Here is an 18,569-nt window from a genome sequence, read left to right on the forward strand (position 1 = left end):
GTTGTGATTAGTTCTCTCCTATACTTTGCACTGTGGAGAAAAATGAAAATGCAAATGAAAACGAGAGCAGCCCAAAGGGAAGCTGATGAGAAGACCACTCCCCAGCCATGCATACATGGTCATCTCTACCCACTGGGGCTGCTGATTTTGTGTTTGAACTTAGACACCAAAGGAATCAGATAACTTAAATAGCATGGCTTAAGAACAGCAAATTAGGGTGGATGTATAGAAACAGAAGGCAACGATAAGTTTTGAAACCAGCAATAAAATGTAACTAGCTACATAGAAACACATGATAACATCAGTCAGTCAGCATGCAATGGGCTACACAAGAAATGCCTGAGCTTTTCAGTTTTCAGCATAGCAGGTGGGTGGACAAGAAGAAGCAAACAGACCTTCTCGGTCAGAGGATATTAGTTAAAAAGTGGTGTCCCCATTCACCCATCAGGGGTGGGAAAGATGGGCATGGACCTCATCGGTTTGTGTCTCTACTTTCACAGGCTCAGAGTGAAGGGGAGCCCCCCAATGCACATTGCCAACCAGTCCCCACCAAGCTTAATCATTGCAGTGTGGGATTTTCAGCTATTTCTCTTAAAAATACCTTGAAGTCCCAAAGAGATTTTTTGTTTTGTTTTGTTGTTTTTTTTTTTTTTTCCGGATGTGGTGGAGATAGAAAAAGAGATTAAAAACTGAACACTAACCCAAGGCCTATCACTGACAACTTCAGGGTGAATACTAAGGTCTGATCACTGGTGAACTTCAGATGCTTTGGAGCCCAGTTAAACATTGTGTTTTGAGTAGCTGGACATTGTAATGGATTATTAAAGACCCTGAAAGAGGAGGCTGCATAAATCTTTTCTGTTGGCTTGTCAAGTTCAAGCATACACTGTGTGAATGTAGCTGAGCTTGGGTTTTGCACAGGGAGAAAAAAAAGACGCAAAAAGTACAAGCGTATGGTGCAACAGATATTTTTCCTGGAAAAAAATACATTCTGCCAACTTCTTAATTTTGTTGGTAGAGAGCCTCTTTAGGCTTGACTCATGCTTGGTTTGGCATTTCACTGTATTCATGACCTTAGACATGTAAAATAAAAATTATCTGAAACTCAGGCCACTGTTGATGATTGCATCCTTCAGTTCTGGCAGGAGTCAAGGGCCTCTTAATGCTGGCCAGAAAGATGATTAACAAAATTGTGAATATTTTTTTTAACTTCACAGTTAAAACTGCAGGCATTTCAAGGTATTTTCTTTGTGTCTGGACTGTATTTTTGTTCCCTTCTGGCAGAGACTTCTTTTCTTCCAACTATACCTGCATCCTTTCCCATCCACATGAGCCAATGTAACACAGAAAATTATGTCACAGGCACTTCCAAATTCTTCTTTTGCTACTTCCCTCTAAGTGTGGCCAAAAAAAAAAGGGGGGGGGGGGGGGGGGGGGGCGGGGAAAGACGGAAGATTGCTCCAAAAAAGGGAACACCATGAAACAACCCTGGGATTACCATTTCTTCCACTGTTTCAGCAGCAAAAAGGAAACACGAGGAAGAAGGAAAAAACCCCAAACCTTTAAGAAAAGTAGAATGCCGATTTTTGTTAGCTCCAAGCAGTGCTCCCTTTCTCCCTGCTGCGGCCTATTGAAAAAAGCGAGTTTGTTTTCTATTTCTTTGGGGTTTTTTCTCCTTCTAAATAACCATTTAAACAGCTCTAAAACTTATCCTGAATTTCAGGAAGACTGGGCTAGAGTACTCTGCATTGTCTATATATTTAAAAGATTTTAAAAATCCCTAGGTCCCATGCCAATCTTGATTTTAGAAAGAGTAAAAGCAGAGCTGACTAGCATTTTTATCTTTCCTTTCAAGCACTGCTTGGGTTCTTTCTTGCTATGCTTTGAGGGACCTTGAGACTCGCTACGACTTGGCCCGCCGCCTGCTGGCTTACCCGATGGTGGAGTTCAGAAATCCGGTGATCTCGGAGAACTGGGGCCAGTCAAGCTCGTCGGTGAAAGCCATTGGGAGATTAGCAAACGATTTCTGAAAGAGAAATTTTTAAATCAACATGGTTTCACCGTCACAGACAAGAAAATCCTTTCAGCAAACTCGAGCACTTGTTAGCTGGAGCATTAGCCGGACAGCAGCAATTGTAACTATAGCTGTAGAGGTAATTAAGCATATACTTAGAAAGTTTACTTTTGTAAAGAGGGGCATATCAAGAGATGGAAGAAGGAAAAGCAGAAGAGAGATCTGAATTGCATCTCCTGGCAGTCTTTCATTCTGGAATAGCCCCAACCCTCTCCTGCCGTGGAGCATGTCCTGCAGGTGCAGACCACCAAGGTAGCAGCTGTTTGCTGCAACATCTGTCCTGTCCAAAGGTGGGTGTCTGTGGGCACAGGGAGAGATGACAGCATGATGTCCTCAGTGGATATGGCAGAAGGACAACATCAAATTCACTCGAAGCTCCCTTGCACTCTCCAGCAGGATGCACTGAGAGCATCTGACCCCCTACATACCTCTGCCTGGTCCTCACTGCAAATTTTGGGGACAGCACTAAGCAGCAGAGTCAGAAAGGCCCCTGAGCATGGCAGGGACCAGGGAGAAAAGCACACATGGTCTGCCATAACCTTCCCATGCAAACAGATGCAACCTTTACCCTTCTCTGCTTTTGCTGGTATTAGTCCCTCACGGTTTTTTTAAGTGACTGCCTCTTCGAAAGCCTCTATTGAGATGCAAGTTCTGTTCCACATTCAAAACGCAGCACCCTGTTTGTTTCCACTTTGATTTCTGAACGTGTCAAAAATCAGGAAAGGCAAAAAAAATGGCCTCAAGAAATTGTGCTACCTCAGAAGGATGACAACATGGAGTAAATTTTCAGCTTCTCCTAGTTTAGAATAGGCTCACAAAGACAAATGCATAAATCCAGTGTGCTCAAAATGCTGATGAAAAAGGTAATAACCAAAAGAAGGTCAAAACATAAACCCAGATAATTTACTGGCTGATTTTATCCATGTAAATTATTAGCTTCATCTTCTTTTCAAGTAATTGTGGTGTTTCCTTAAACCCTCACTGCTATAAACATCAAGCAGGGGGGTAATTCTTTCTCCAAGAGGGTCAGAGATAACTGAGGAGCCACAGAAGATCTAAATCTTGTAGTTCCCACCAAGTCTTCATTCTCAGAAAATTATTGTTTAAGTGAATGGGAGCTACACTTGAGTATATGCTGGGTTTTGACTGTAAGAGGATGGGGGGAGATGCAGGGAAAGGGGAGGAGATGTATGAAAATGAGGGGCTGTGAGGGGGAAGAAATCCTGAAGCCAGGCTCTGAGCAGCCTAATGCAGAGCAGATGCCAGTTTAAAGCATATAACAGCATATTTGACCTACTTACATTGCATTAGTTACCAAGGTGAAAATGGGTCTGGCTTAATTACCTTTCGGTTGGTTCTGTCTCACACACAGATATATATATGTGTGTGTGTCCGTCTGTGTATCTGCATATACATAAATATATAAAAAAAAAATCTTATTTTTTTCAGACTGGAGGGAACTTCCAAATCTGTCACCCTCAAATCTGGTAGTTTTGTGTACAAACAAGCACTTAATCCAAGGGCACAGCTACGAGCAGAAGTGGAGTGGTACAGCATGGCTTGGCCATTTGCAATATTTGCCTCCTCATAGCTTTGCATTAAAGATGACAGAAATATGGAAACAGTCACTTAGTGCAGAACAAACTAGAGATATGATCTCTTATAAGTCACAGCATAGGAGAGTATAAAAAGAGCCCCCAAAAGACTAAATATTTTTAAAACAAATCCTTCTATGACCAATTCTCTTATAATTTCCTGTTGGCACTCCAAAACAATATTTTCATTGGACAGGTCCCAATAATTTTTAACTGTTTTTTTCTTTTTCCCCTGCAAACTTAACTCAAATGTGAATTAGCCAGAACCTATTTGAGTTGCAAATTGGTTTGGAAAAGAACATTTGAGATCAAAATTATAGTTGCATTTGAAAATTTTATATACGTTTAGCATTGACACTGTTCCAGCAAAGCACTTTAAAGCCAGACTTTTGAAGATATTTCAGGACCAAAGGGTGAAGATGAGTAGTTAATGGAAATTTCAGAAAAATGCTAGACCTTGAACTCTGCAGCAATGTAGTATGGAAAACATGGTCCAACAGACTGCGTTTCGCTTAGTCTCACATGCAACCGTGTCCCACTATAGAGGTGGATCTATGTTGACTTTTAGCTTAAAACTCTTGTGAGCACAGCCTTGTTTAAATACCATTCTCTAGACTATTCTGGCTGAGAAACCATGCTTCAGCCTACATGCCAGATTTTAGCACAGAATGATTAGAAAGTTATTCCAGCCTGGCTTCAAATGCCATATTTTAGCCTCAAATGCTCTAGATGAGTTTCCTTTCGAAGGAACATCCTCACTTCCTAAATGTGTCCTGCCTGAAATACGGGGCAGCCAAAGCCATGGCTGATGCTAAATGCACACATGCCAAGCTGTGCTTGAATGGAAGAAGGTGCAGGGTTGCTATGGCAAGAGATTTTCAAAATCAGAACACAAAAGGGCATAGGGAACCTAATGCTAATATAAGCCTTTAGAGATGCCAGTGTCAGAAATCCTGAAAGCACTGAAGTATCCCTTAATCTGAAGGGGAACTGGGTTTATACTACTTTTTAAATTATTTTATTTTTTTATAAAGGATTTAAAGTATAATTTCTAGAAAATAGAATTGCATGGATGAAGATCTGGACTCACCCCAGGGACAAGGAAAAGATTTCAATGCAGTCTATTTTATTAGAAAACATGCAAAGTCTCTCATTCACATCAGCCTGCTATTTTTTACTTCTATGGAAGCAGACAACATATATTGTTTTTATACTGACTTTAATGCTGTTCAAATCCTTGTGACAGTATCAAGTACCACAGATAACTTTCTTATTCTAAGTATACAAATAAGCAAGCCTTAGAGCTCTTGAGGAAAGCACAGCCTATCTTGTTAAAAAGCATGTGTGGCATTTCAATTCTTTAAAGCTGCAAGGGGCATAGGTTTGAAATTAGCAAAATTATTACCTTATTTCCCACAAAATGCAGCATCTTAGTCATCACGATACTAGCTGGGAGAAACTTGCCTGCAATTCACTGGTTACAGAGGGAAGCTAGAGAATGTTTTAAATAAGATTTTAACAGATCAAACTCCTGTTTTTTCTAGTGGTGCAAAAAAAGAAGTCAGTGGGATAAGTGTTTAGGGCATCCTGAACCCTCATTTAAAGAAATATTGAATCTTTTCAATGGGAAAAAGATAATATGAAAAAATTACTTTAGTGAAACGTGAGAACCCTTTGAGTTTGTGGGCAAATAGGTATTTACTGTATTATAAATAGATGTGGGATTTATTTTTCTCTTTATTCAGCATGAAATAGAGATCCAAGAGTTTTAAAATGCATCTTCCTATAAAGGGTATAATTTTCAGCACATTTATAAATACAGTGCTTTTATCTCAAGACAAAATTGTCTCTAAAATGAGATTCAAAAATAAGCTTCTATCTCAGACATATAACAGGAAAATGCTGCATTTAGTAGCTATTTGGAAGTCAATTGTAAACAGATGGACAGAGCAGCAGGAGCACAATATCCATTGCTAGACTCACCAGTGTTTTCAACATTAGCTTTCAGCAAAAATGATCCACCTCAAAAAACCCCCCCAGTATTTCTTCTGCATTGCTAAACCTCATAGAGTGCGTGTCTACTGCATTACACTTCACTTTTAGTGTCTGAATTTTCAGGTCAAAGGAACGAACATTCAGTTCAGTTCTTGTTGAACATTTTAAAAGATGAAAAGCCTGGCAAACCCAAAACCAATTGACAAGCAGAAAGCCAAAATAAAGCTGACTCATCTTATTACAGCTGGATAATTCTTGTCCTGTAATTGTATTCTGGGTGTCTGGGGATTTACTGGACTGGTGATGGCAGGTTAAGGACAGAATCATGTGCTTGGCTGCCTCTGCAGGAACATGCAGGCAGGTATATGCAGTGACGGTCCCAACATAATTTTCTCTGTGTGGCTGCACCTCAGTTAGATCTCTATATGGTAGGGTAGACTTTAGGACTCAACAGTACCACACTGATCAAAATCTCCAAAATCAAGGTATCTGAGACTTCCTCTAGTGCTACATAGGGTGGGGTGGGTTTTTTTGTTGTTTGTGGTTTGGTTTTTTTAACTGGAGAAATAACATGTCTGAGCTATGGCTTTCAAAGATGCATCCACCTTGCGGTGGACAGTTTCCACACCAAGTAGTGTCTCCGTATGCTCTTTCTGGGAAGAACATACTCTAAAAGGGATGAGCAAAGGTTTGGAAATAGCACTGGAACAAGTGAGTCCCCAGTCTGAGCGCACATCTCAGGCTTGGCAACAGACAAAATGGGCTGGGAGTGCCTGCAGCTGCGTCGGTACAGGCAGAGTGGCACTCAGGTGCTTGCAAGCTTCCCCCCCAAAACAGCATGCTTGCTGAATGCAGGAACATGATTCAGGTCTCTGCATTTGATCACTTAAGTTTAAGAAAACAGGAAGACCAGGAAGGCGCTAGGGGTCTTGATATGGAACAAGGGAATGATGCAACTTGATGCATTTCTTGACGTGGGATGTATGACAGAAGCATGTCCCCCTCCACTGGATTACACGGGGAGTTACTACTCTGTGAGAGGCTAATGCCAAGGGCTGTAAGCTCCCAATCAGACTGGGAAATCCAAAATCCAGTATATAACAGCTTCCCAACAATGGTCTTTGAGATGATGTTGTGGGCACCTGAATTCCTAAACTGTTCAGTCCAAATATCCATCTCAGCACCCCCATGCTAATCATCTGGTTACCCAAATGACATCTTGAGCCTGCTTCAGTGAGGAAATTTCTCATTCATGTTCTTTCTTTCCTCCCTCATCGTTACTGCTCCTTGGCATGGTACACTATGTGGAGCATAATCAGGGGAAACAACCATTCTGCAGAGCCTCTCAACTAAATTCTCAGCATCTCTCCTGGAAAATTATTTCCCTACCTAATTAGCTTTAAAATGGGAATTAACAGCTGCCACTGATGTAGTGATGATTAACAGAAGGGTCCACAGCATTGCTACCAAGTGTAAATTTTACTTTACACTTGTATATGTGAACATGTATAAGGATAAATATAAATAAGAAATATAGGAAAATATAATGTATATAAAATAGGTAAGTAAAAAGATAGAAAAACACGAAAGTAATAAAATAATAAAATTAATAAATCTGAATTAACAGGCACACAACTTTTCCCTTGTACACATGATGAAAATCCTGGATGAGGTGTATGGGGTGGGGGAAATTCCTATTTGGAATTCCATGTAGAGGGTTGAGATTCCATTGAAAGTGAAATTAAAGCTTTAAACTGACTCTAGTATTGAGTGCAGAGAAAACCAACTGATAAACTATTTTTTCTATGTGTCTTATCAAAGAAATTTTCACAGAATCAAGGAGAAGCATCTCGAGCTTGACAGCACAGTGGAGAACGGCAGGTACACGAGGCTAATGCCTTATCCTTCCCCTCTCAGAGCCCTAACTTCAAAGTCGTGCTGTCGTCCCAGATTAAGGACGTTTTCTGTGAGATTAGGACATAGACCCTGCACTCTCTCTGGTCGCAAAACCAACCATGGATGCACTTAGAAATTCTCCTCAAGAAAAACTTTCCACTGAAAAAAGATCAAAACCAGTTAATTTGCTAATTAAACCTATGGATGAAGGATATTTGCCAGTGGTATTTAATACTACACACCAAGAGACAATAGTATTACACCTCTACACCCCTGAGGCAGCTCAATTGCTGCTATTGTCATTCTACACACAGAAAGCAAGACACAGGACAAGCAAGAGCAAGAGAGGCAGTGACAAAGCCTGAATTAGCTCAGAAATTTTTTTGCTAGCACTTTTGTGCTCAGGCAACAACTTTCTTACTTAAGGTGGGCTGCAAATTAAATAAGTTTTTACTGTTGCTGGAGTTTAAATACAGATACTGTTTTTTTTATACGACTGAAGTCTCTGTATCTCTGCATTAATATTTAACTGCTGTATTTTTGCCAGGTTGGTTAGGAAAGCTTGCAAATAGTCCTAGACAAGAACTTGTTTTTTTCTATCCTGAATCTCACATACCCCAGACACCTGGGTGGCCGTGCAGCATGCTTCTGTAGAGCTCAGCTAGCTGTAGGAGGGCTGCGTTCCCTGCAAGGTAACTAGCCCAGCCGTGCTCTGTCCTGGCTCGCTATAACTGATTTTCCAAGTTCCTCTGCATTACCAACACACCGTGCCGTACCCCCGCCATGGGTCTGTCTGATGCTGCCCAGCTCAGGGTACCCAGTGTCCGAAGCGGCAGGAGGTTATCTATATTATCCTCTTGTACCTTCTTCTACTGGGTCCATAAGTGGTATTTTAAGCAATACCTTAATGCATCCCTTCGTTACTAGGCTCAGAACAGACGCCAGCCCTGGTGCCTTGTACTGGTGCAGGAGAGACATCTCTCCTGGGACTGGCTTGTGGCAGCTCTGGGTCTGTGTGTGAAGTCCAGGCTTCCTTTTTACTTACTCATACATTACATTTAGCTTCTCCAATTCCAGTGATGTCTTAACTCGTCTTATTTTATATACTGTGAGTGGGGTGACTACAAAACGCCAGAGACTGAGCACACCTCTCTTCGCCTTCCTCGCCCCAGTGCAGGGCACCAGCTCTAAACCGGAGTCACCTTTTCTGCAAAGGAAAGCAGCCCACTTTTCCCTTTCCAACCAGTCCTTGATCTTCCACACACCCTAGCCAGATGGAGTTGAGCACTGAAAGCACGTATATATTGAGCCTGACACAGAGAGCACCAGTTCCCTTCCCATGCAAGTTGTTCTACACTCATCAGACAGTAACAAGGTGCCATCAAAACTCACTTTATCATCTACACTCCAGCTCCCAACCTTGAAGCTTCTGCCTCTGCATGCCATTACCAGCCCTCAGCCCATCCAGCTAGTGGACCAGCAAGCTTCAAGCAAGACAAATGCGTTCTAAACCTTCACTACAGTGATAATAAAATGCTGACATACTCTAAAACTATTCTTGCCTACATGGCTCTGCTACCAGCGTTACTGCCAGAATCATCATCACCATTAGTATTATTACCATCTTTATTAGACAAGATAATCTCAATTATCATTAGTGCTAATTGATTATGCTCATCATCAGTTCTGTCATCAGTGTCATTCATCTAATTGTTGCTCATAAACGTTTAACAAAGAAAAACAACTGCTAATCTGCAACATTTAAATCAGCTCAGCTCTGGGAGCAGAAGTGGGAAAACAGATGAAACTCTCAGACCTCCAACAGCACTGTAACTACTGACATTTTGGATAAGTATTGTTCTCCAGAAAATGTCCACATCCTTCTTCTACAGAGGCCAGTGGAGGAGTAGTAGTTTTTCACCAGGGAACGTAGGCAATGATGATATATCTGCTTACCCCTGTGCAACAGACCTCATGCAGAGAAGGACAACGCACAGTCCTCCCTGGGTAGGGAGTGACACTGGCTCAGGATAGGAAGCAATAGGGAAGGACAGGAGCATACCTGTGCATTTACCTCCACCCTCCAATTGCTATTTGCTGGAATGACCTTTTCCCCTCAATTATTTCATTCCATGCCAGTGAACTGCAACAGCTGAGGCTCAGCATAATTCACAGCCAGGCACATTTTGTTGTTTGAAAATGGGAAATGCTGGGATACTGCCCAAAGCTAGACATCAGTGTGGTAGTGACATTTTATGGTCACTACAGAAACTCTTCCCTTTAGGACAAGTCCATTATAAACCCTTGGATGACCCTCAAACACCTGCAGACGTATTTGCTCAAAAAGGCTCAGAGCTTAAATACTGGAATACTAGACCTGTTTCATATATGCCACAGATGAGGGAAAACAATCCAGGACATGTCATTTCAAAGCCAGGTGCCTAAAAGAGAAGTTTCCAGACTGTCAGCAGGGTCACTTCTGCAACACTTACACAGCAAGGAGCCATACCAACAAGGCTGCCAAGAGCAGGACTGATCCCACAGACAGCGCAGGCCTCCTTGAACCACAGGCATGTGCGTGGAAAGCCAGATGTCCTGGTTTGTGTCTCTGGCACAGCGCTGCGCAGCTGGAGCCAAACTGTTCCCTGACCCAATTGCACAGATGTCGGAGGAGCAGCAGTAGCACAGGGCTATGGGGTTTTATCTTCAGAAGAGCAGCTGCAGGAGGTGACTGACACACATGAGACCTTAATGATAAATTCCAGTGCAGTGAAGCATTTTGCACTAGTTTCCCTTTGGCAACCTGTGGCACAGGGGAGAAAGCCAATGGCAACCAGCGTGGTAGCAGTGTTGGCAACCTGAACATGATTCCTCACCGCTGACATCTGTGTGACGGTCATCCACTCGGGAGGGATGTGGAAGTGAGCACCGGCTGAGTCTCCCAACAGCACGACCCCTTGCGAGTCCGCACCTAATGAATGCACTTTGTTAGTCGCATGAGCAGATAGAGCAAACTGAAACAAAGCGTGGAGAGCAATGCTTAAAGAGCAACAGCAGAGGCAGCTGATGGAGTCACGGGGTGACTGGCTATATCACTCTTCACATGGCTGAAACGTTCAGACCCTAGAATGGGGGTTTCACTTCATCTGCAGCAAAAACTGGCTAAGAAACACCTGCCAACAACCCTAGAGAGACAGCTGGGGAATGGGCATGAAAAACAGGGAGAGGTCTTGCTAATCAGAAAAAATCCTGGTTGTATTCAAGGATGGATGTGCTATTTCAGCAGAGGCTCTGCTGTGCAGCCAACATTTATTTTACTACCCGTAGAATATGCATTAAAAAGTACTTAAACATTTAGGGAAATCGGATTACCCAGGAAATTGCTCAAAGCTCCTTATAACATGACTTGGTGGTGGATGTGCTACTCATATGAATATTTCTGCTAGAACAATCTGGCTGGTTTATAATTAATGTTACTTAGCATTTGTATATTGCCTTTCATCTAAAGCTGTTGAAAACTCTTGCCAGGCAATGGTTCATCCCCAGGATGCTGATTTAAATGTAAGGCAAGGTGAGCAGCAACTGTAGTCACGGCTGTTTAGTGAGGGTGTTATTTGTGCATATGTGTATACACAGGCACCCACATTGCTGTCAGGGAGATCAGCTGATGCCATCACTTCCCCTCTTTAAGGCCTTCTCCGGAAAAGTATCAGCATGATTACTGGTATTTACAGCAACGGGTCAAACTGGACAAGCACAGATGTTAAACTGCTCTCCTGAATCTCAGTGCCATCCCTCTGGGTTAGGCTTCAGGCATCACAAAAAAATGCAGAGGTGATATCTCCATTCGCTGCTGTCCCTGGTCCATGTATTTTAACTTCATAACTGAGCTGGCTTTTAACAGTAAATTAGCAGCAGCCTGTGCTTTTTATGTTTTATCTTTGCCCATCCTCCAAATTAAAAAAAAAAAAAAAATAAAAAATTTGCCATTTTACATTCCTCATGACTCGTAAAGCTCGTTATCTTTCCCTACATTGGCAATGACCATGAAAATATTGAAGCATTTATGAAATGAAAAGAAAAGAGACATTGTTTCTTGTATTGACTGTAAAGATTTACCTTTGCAAAATTTCTCCTCATAGGGAATTCCATCTTTTGGATCCACGCCCTGTTGGAGGAGAGAAGGGGCAGATGATAGTATCTATCTAGTGCCTGAAAATGGCAATACAAAACAGAGGCTGAGAATTTAGCTTTTTTTAAATGTTTGCCTGCAGGAAGCACTGCATCATAATAACGATGCTTTCCATTACATTATTTTAATGAGTATGTGTACATTTAAATTAATTACAATAGCTGTAGTTTAAATAATCTTAAGCATCAGTAAACAAACGCTCATAACTGCTTCCCCTATGTTTCCTTAGTTTTTAATAAATACGGTTTTATTACTTGGAATATGAAAGGCAGTAAATAAATAGGAGTATTCCCAATCAGTTAATAAACCAGAATAAATAAAAAAGAAACATTTGCAGACTAATTCAAAAGAAGGAAAAAAAGAGACGCAGCATCAGAAAGGAAGTATAAGATGCAAATTCATTTACTTACCCATATGCCATTGCAGTTAGAGTCACTTTTCACATCCCAATTATCAGGACTAAAACAAAGTTACATAAGGATATACAGTGTTACAGAAAATGAAGCAAAAGGGACTTTTGAGGAAATCAGATCCTTAGTGCCATTTTTCACTAAGAATACAAACTAATTAGAAATTCCTTTCTGCACAGAAGGGTGGGGGGGTTTCCCCCATTTGAATCCAGGAGAGGCAACTTTTTGTAGCAAAATGCAAAATTAATTTAAAGATGATACTGGAAGTTGCTGGATGAAACTTACCCTTTTATTCTGCATATTCACTTACGTGAAGTGAACAGGGATAACGAGAAGGGTCTAAGACAACAGACCCTTTTTCCCTGCCTTTTTGTTGCTTTTAAGTGTTTGCTGAAATCCACCAAAACCCTTACTCCAAATTCAGTGCGGGTAATGAAGATTTGTTTTGACCCGTAACACAGTAGAATTAGCTCAGGCCTCTTCTACAGGGAGACTCCATCTATTCAGTCTGGCACTACACATGGGCTCTGTAAGCCCATTTCTGCTAATGCAGGTGTGCTGCCCAGGCTGGTGGCATATAATTCTTCCAAACCCATGCCCTCAAAATCATCTTATCTAGTCACAAGCCAGTGAATGCCTATGCTTTAAAATCAGTCCTGGCTAACAACTTCTTAACAAACCCATGGTACAGGAGAGCTCTATTTTTGAAAGAATATTTTGAGCTCAGGATGAAATAGCAAGAGTGAGGTACCAAGGCCATGTTATTACAACTGGCTGTGCTCTCCATTTCAGGTGTGCCTGGAAGTCCATGCTCAGGCAGCTGGGAGGTATTCACCTGGAAGTTATTCACTTAGAAAGGCACATATTTAGCTCAATGTTTCCAGCAACTTAACATGAGGATCGGATGCTGGAGCTCAGCAGCCAGCCATGAGCACCGCTGTTTTGCCCTCCCGCCCTGCTGCTCCCTAAAGCAGGCACAGCCCGCGTTAGCTCAACTGGCATAAGGCTTGTAAGCCCCAGCGGCTTGGTTTCCATCCCCATCTTCGGTCTATCTGACCAATTTTGGCTGCAGATGCTTCAGAGAAAGGAAAGAAACCTGTGCACCACCCCTGCTAATGCACCACATCCCTGGTCTCGATCATCCCCTCTTGTCCCCAACACAGTGAAATCAGGCAGCCAGCAGTGGCATGCTCTCTTAGATTATGGCCAAAACCAAATCTGGAGCTCATTCTTCAAGAAGTCACAATTATTAGGAAGCCTTTAAAATCACGAAAAGTTTTACCGTCTGCCAGGGTACACGGTGGAGTTTTTGTCATTGCAGTCTCTGCCTCGCCAGTGATAGCCCCTCAATGTCTAAAAGCCAGGAGAAGCACACAGATAGGATGGTCATTGCTATGCTTGTGTTTTCAGTTTAAAATATCCAAAATGAAACGCTAATTTGAGGTGTAAAAATAAAACCCGGTAAATGGGTTGTATTCCAGAATCCCTTTGCTAGGCTTTAATAAATGACACCTTGCATACTTTGGTGCAGAAATAAGACAAGCTGGCAATTTAATTTAGTTTTGTATATGAATTTACTTCAACTCTTATTAACTCAGTAAACAGACCACTCAGCAGCAGAGCAATTTATTTCTGCAGGGAGCACAGCTTTATGTGTGCATGTCCCCAGGTGGCATAAATGAATGGTTTTTTTTTCATCCAGAAAAAAAAACCCCACCTTTTATGAGAAAAAAACCCCTTCATTCACTTCATTCCTATATCTATTTTCACATGAATGAATAAGGCTTTTCAGAAAGTAGGAGGAATCCTATAGACATTCTTATTATCATGGGATCACTGTACCAAAGGAAAGGCTTTACTTACCGGGAAAGTACTAAATTTATCTCCATCAAAATCTTCAAAAGGCAGTTTATTTCTTATAACACTGTAAAAAACAAAACCAACAAACAAAGTGTTAACATATGGAAGGGAACCTATTCAGAAAGAAAAAAAAAAACATGGTAAAGCGTGCAGAACAGATAACAGCTGGCACGTTGTTCATAGCTCCATGTTCACTTTTAGCTCTGTGCTTGTACTTCAGCAAAGTGATTCCGTCCGAAGGAGCAAATTCTGATTTATTTCAATATCTGCTGACTGAGCTGTGGAGGTGAGGCTGATGGGCTCCTGTATGGCTGCAATGCCAAACCTTCAGTCTCTAAAACAAACTAGGACATCAAATCTGTGGTAAAAGTAACTATAATTTTTTTGGAAATAAATACTACACTCAGCCTGGCAGATCTTGCAAATCTGCCAGATATGAAAAACTAATGGAAGTTCTTCTACCTGGGAAAGAGCTCCCAATAGGGCCTCATGCTGGTGGAGACCAACCTCCTTCTTTTGTTAAAAACAAATGGCAAATATCCTTTCTCATTTTCATCCCTCAAGTCTTTACATCGTCTCTCTCCTGTTGTGTTCAGTCTAGAAGACTCAGTTAGCATGCAAGGCTGCAGCTACACGTACAAAGAAAAATAATGTTATTTTACAGGCTAAAAGTGGGTTCAATATGAAGAAAGACCGTACACACTGAATGCACAGGTGGCCTTATGCTTTAACTGACGATCAGAGCCTTATCTTGCAATATATGTATGTAGACCCACAAACTTCTTACCATGCTCAAACATATTTGAGAAAAGTATTTTACCTTGATTTGAGCAGTGGAGACCTGAGCCCTCAGTGGTCCCCCACAGCGCTTAATTACATTAACCTTTGAAAATTACATCTTTTTTTTTCCATTGTGACTTTGGTTTTCAGCAACCCTATAGGTTTGAGCAGTACCCGAAGCAGGTGTTAAAATGATGGTGTCAGCTCTGTGCTGCTTTTGTTTCAGCTGGGACATGTATTAGCTTTCACATGGTGCTGCCCAAGCGTGGCATCTCTTTTTGGCTACAGGACAGAGCTTAGCTCACCTATATTGAGCAGCCTTTCATATTTGGCCCAGTGGGCAGCACTCTTTGAATGACATGCTAGTCAGCCTTTCCTTGGAAAGTTTTTCTGAGTTTTTTCAACCTCCTGAACTCATAAAGAGATGTTGAACCTGTCTCAGCAAGCAAATAGGTGCAATGAGGATGGATTCCTCAGACTGCATGAGCATCAGGATAAGAAAACACGCAGAGAAGACAGGTGGCATGCACTCCTGGTGGGGCTTATAGCCTTTAATCTGTCTGTGGTCAATGATTTCCACATGCTGCTTTGGGCTACCTCTCTGGTTCGGTTGCAAGGAATTGGCACAGATCCAGACCAGCTAAAAAAGTCCAACTGCCAAACAGTTTTTTGTAGGTACAGAAAGAAGAAAGAGAAAACCAAAGCAAGTGAGAGTCCATGAGAAAGAGATCCAAAGAGTTGAATACATTCGATCCAACACGTTATACAATTTGATTCCTTCTTCCACTGTCTGAACTCACCAGATTATTTGTCCTGACTTACATTTCAAAGGCACTTACAAGACATTTCATGTTAATCAATCCATTCCAAATAAACTCCTGATATTTGCAGTTTCAATTAAATGAGCAGAAATAGGTGAGCAAGTTAATCTTGGAAGTCAAATCAGTCAAAATATACTGCTGATAATACTGATTTAGTCTTAATTTGCTTGAATCCTCCAACTCATTGGAGTACATTGATAAATACGCTTTAGGAGTAATAGCCCAGCTGATGCCCTCAGCCTTTCTCAGAAACTGACTCAAAGTCAGCACTGCCAGAAGTTTTTTTCCTGTCCACCATCCACCCGGCTTTCTTAAATACCTTGAGATTCTCCTACATGTTGCAACTGCCACTTAATTTGTGTTCCTCACAGAGTTATATAGGTGCTGGTGGCTTCCTGTGCTGAGCCATGGGCACCACAGCTGGGTGGAGAAATGAAACGGTGGAGGAGTGTCTTGGGCTCAGGAAACCTCAGGAGAAATTGGTTCCCTCTTGGAGGTGGTGTATCTTTGAGTGTGTCATATATTTGACCTCTGCGACCTGCTAAAATTACACAAGTATTTTAAGTGCTGAAAAAACACAGGGATCCCTCTGAGGAATCTTGCTTACCTGAACTCTGTGCAGCCTCCCTCTGTGCTACCTGGACAGTGGTTTTATGAAGGAAACCAACAGAAGTAAAGTATAGGAAGCTTTGTTAACTGAGGATGATTTTTGAAAGAAACAAATGTACCATATTCTGTTTCTGGTTAAGGATTGAAAATTTTATACATACTATTTAATCTTCTCACACAGGTTAGCCAGAAGAGGAAATGCACAAACACTTGAGAACCCCGTGAAGCTTTTCTGGAGGGGAAGAAGATAAAAGAAGATGGATGCATTAGTTCATAGTGGTGGTGTGGCTTGGATATTCAGCATCAGTGAAGTCCAGAGCTAAATCATGTATTTTCTGCCTAGAAACATCTGAAAACTCCAGTGATGCCATTAAGGATGCTACATGCCAGTGGATTTAGTCCTGACACAGCAGTCAACTTAAGGATTTTGACTGAACATTTTACAAACCAACTACTCTTGCTTCAAAGAGCTGTCAAATTAAAAAGGAATGAAGAAGCTCCCGTGAAACTGTCTCCTCTCATGTACCCAAGGTTTGGGTTTTTTTTTCATTCTTTGTAAAAATTACTGTTCTTATGTTCAATAAACATGATGGTATCTGACACTTAGTGCAGAACTAGTGAAAGGAACACATTGTGAGCCATGAGGCTGGTTTCTGCACACTCAGGGAGGGGTGGATAAGTCAGAGGTCAGGAACAACTCCAAAGAGAGGAGAAATGGGAGGTTCCAGCATGTGCATAGAATGGCCTTGTTTTTTTAATGAGATGTTTACCTGGAAATTTCATTACTACATTTTATCTTGGCCAGATGTGCAAGCTGTGAAAGACAGCTGCTGCAAGATAATAATTTTTTCAATATTTTTAAAGTTTTCAATATTAGTAGACCAAAGCCATGGGCCAATCCAGATGAGGTTCCAGGTAGCCAGGTGGCTTCAGAAGCTGAAAGAGACCTTCCCAATGAATGTTCACGTTGTGGAACCATTGCATTGCATTGGCAGCCAGTTCCACAAACATGCTGCTCGTGTGGTGGCTTCACTGTAATTTCAGGTGTCTTTAAACACTGAGGACATTCAAGTGATCTATAAATACAGAGTGCTAGTCGGTGCACAGTCTAATTAACTGTATTCATGAAGGCTGCATTCAGCATGTAAATATGGAGCAGATGAGCAGATGGGCATACTCGTAACTTTATGCAAACAGGGGTAATTATTTATATGGCCATAGCACTTAAGAGCTCTGTCCTTGGATCAACTCCCTTGTGTTACACACTTTATATTCACTGGAAAAAAATTAAGATGGTCCTTGCCCTAATGAGATTACAACCCAAATCTAACATAAAAGAGAAGATAAAGGTTAGATACAGCTCAGGAGAGGACAACGAAAGGCTATTACTCACCGTGAGGGGCAGTAACCTCAGCATATAAACTCTGAGTGACAAAGGAGAACTTCAAGGCAGCACTGCTGGGCAGTGAGGCCACCGTGTGCAGGGCATTGCCCTGCAGCTCCGGGGAAGGCAGAGATGTGTGTGTTTGGACAGGTAGCAAGGGGTGACGGAGATAAGGGTCTCAGACTGCCCAGAGCAGGAGGTCAGCCACAGCAATATGTCACAGCCAGGATCTCTGTGTGGAGAGAAGGGCTGGGGTAACGAAGAAGGGATAGAGCCCCAAGCACAAAGATGGTAGCCAACATTTGCAGTGGTGGCTGAAGTGACCAAGCAGCAAGGTGAAGAAGAAAAAGGGTAATACCTTGTGGGGGAGACCTACAGTGGAGATGGAGCTGTAACAGTGCCCTTTCTGAAGGCTGCAATAGAGAAAACCGAGGAAAAAAAGGAGGAAAATCCAGGAGACAAGAGAGAAGAAACTTGCAAAAAAAACCCCTGCTAATTAACTCTCTTCAGTGCCGTCCAACACACCCAAATGACAAGGCTGGCGTCTCACCAGCTTGGAGGGGGCCATGAGGTGGAAGGGGTATTGGTGGAGTCACAGGAGAAACCAGCAGACAATCACAGAAATGGATGGAAATTGCCAAAAGCAGCCAGGGAGTGGGGCCTTTCCTTGAGCTAAAAGACCAACCTGGTCCCACTGCTGAGGCTCCAGCTGCCCTGCACTCTTCCCCATCCCTCTGCACCTCTGGCTGCCTTGTGGCTATGTCCTGCAGCACAGTAGGGATGCAACCCTCCTCCTTGCTCTATGTGTGTGCATACGCATGTGAGGCCGGGTAGGCAGAGAGCACGAGAGGCACACAAGCAGGATGCCAGCTTTTCTCAGAGAGCTTTGCAAACCTATGTACACCTTCCTGGAAAGAGGAGGAAAGCCAATTCCCCCACCTCCTCCATGTAGG

At 42.1% G+C, this 18,569-nt stretch overlaps 1 protein-coding gene across 1 annotated transcript in view; it reads right to left on the bottom strand.

The window, feature by feature from the left end:
- The window catches only part of AOAH (acyloxyacyl hydrolase), a 79,208-nt gene that overhangs the window by 28,527 nt on the left and 32,112 nt on the right, over positions 1-18,569 (bottom strand). Inside the window, exons 7-13 of the mRNA XM_080383325.1 lie at positions 16,394-16,464; positions 14,026-14,086; positions 13,445-13,515; positions 12,163-12,211; positions 11,680-11,728; positions 10,437-10,531; positions 1,935-2,026 (exon numbers count right to left, since the gene is read on the bottom strand). Coding sequence (XP_080239451.1) covers positions 1,935-2,026; positions 10,437-10,531; positions 11,680-11,728; positions 12,163-12,211; positions 13,445-13,515; positions 14,026-14,086; positions 16,394-16,464 — 488 coding nt within the window. The remainder of the gene's footprint in view (positions 1-1,934; positions 2,027-10,436; positions 10,532-11,679; positions 11,729-12,162; positions 12,212-13,444; positions 13,516-14,025; positions 14,087-16,393; positions 16,465-18,569) is intronic.

This window comes from Falco punctatus (genome assembly GCF_963210335.1).
Source record: "Falco punctatus genome assembly, chromosome: 4".
NCBI classification, from domain to species: Eukaryota; Metazoa; Chordata; class Aves; order Falconiformes; family Falconidae; genus Falco; species Falco punctatus.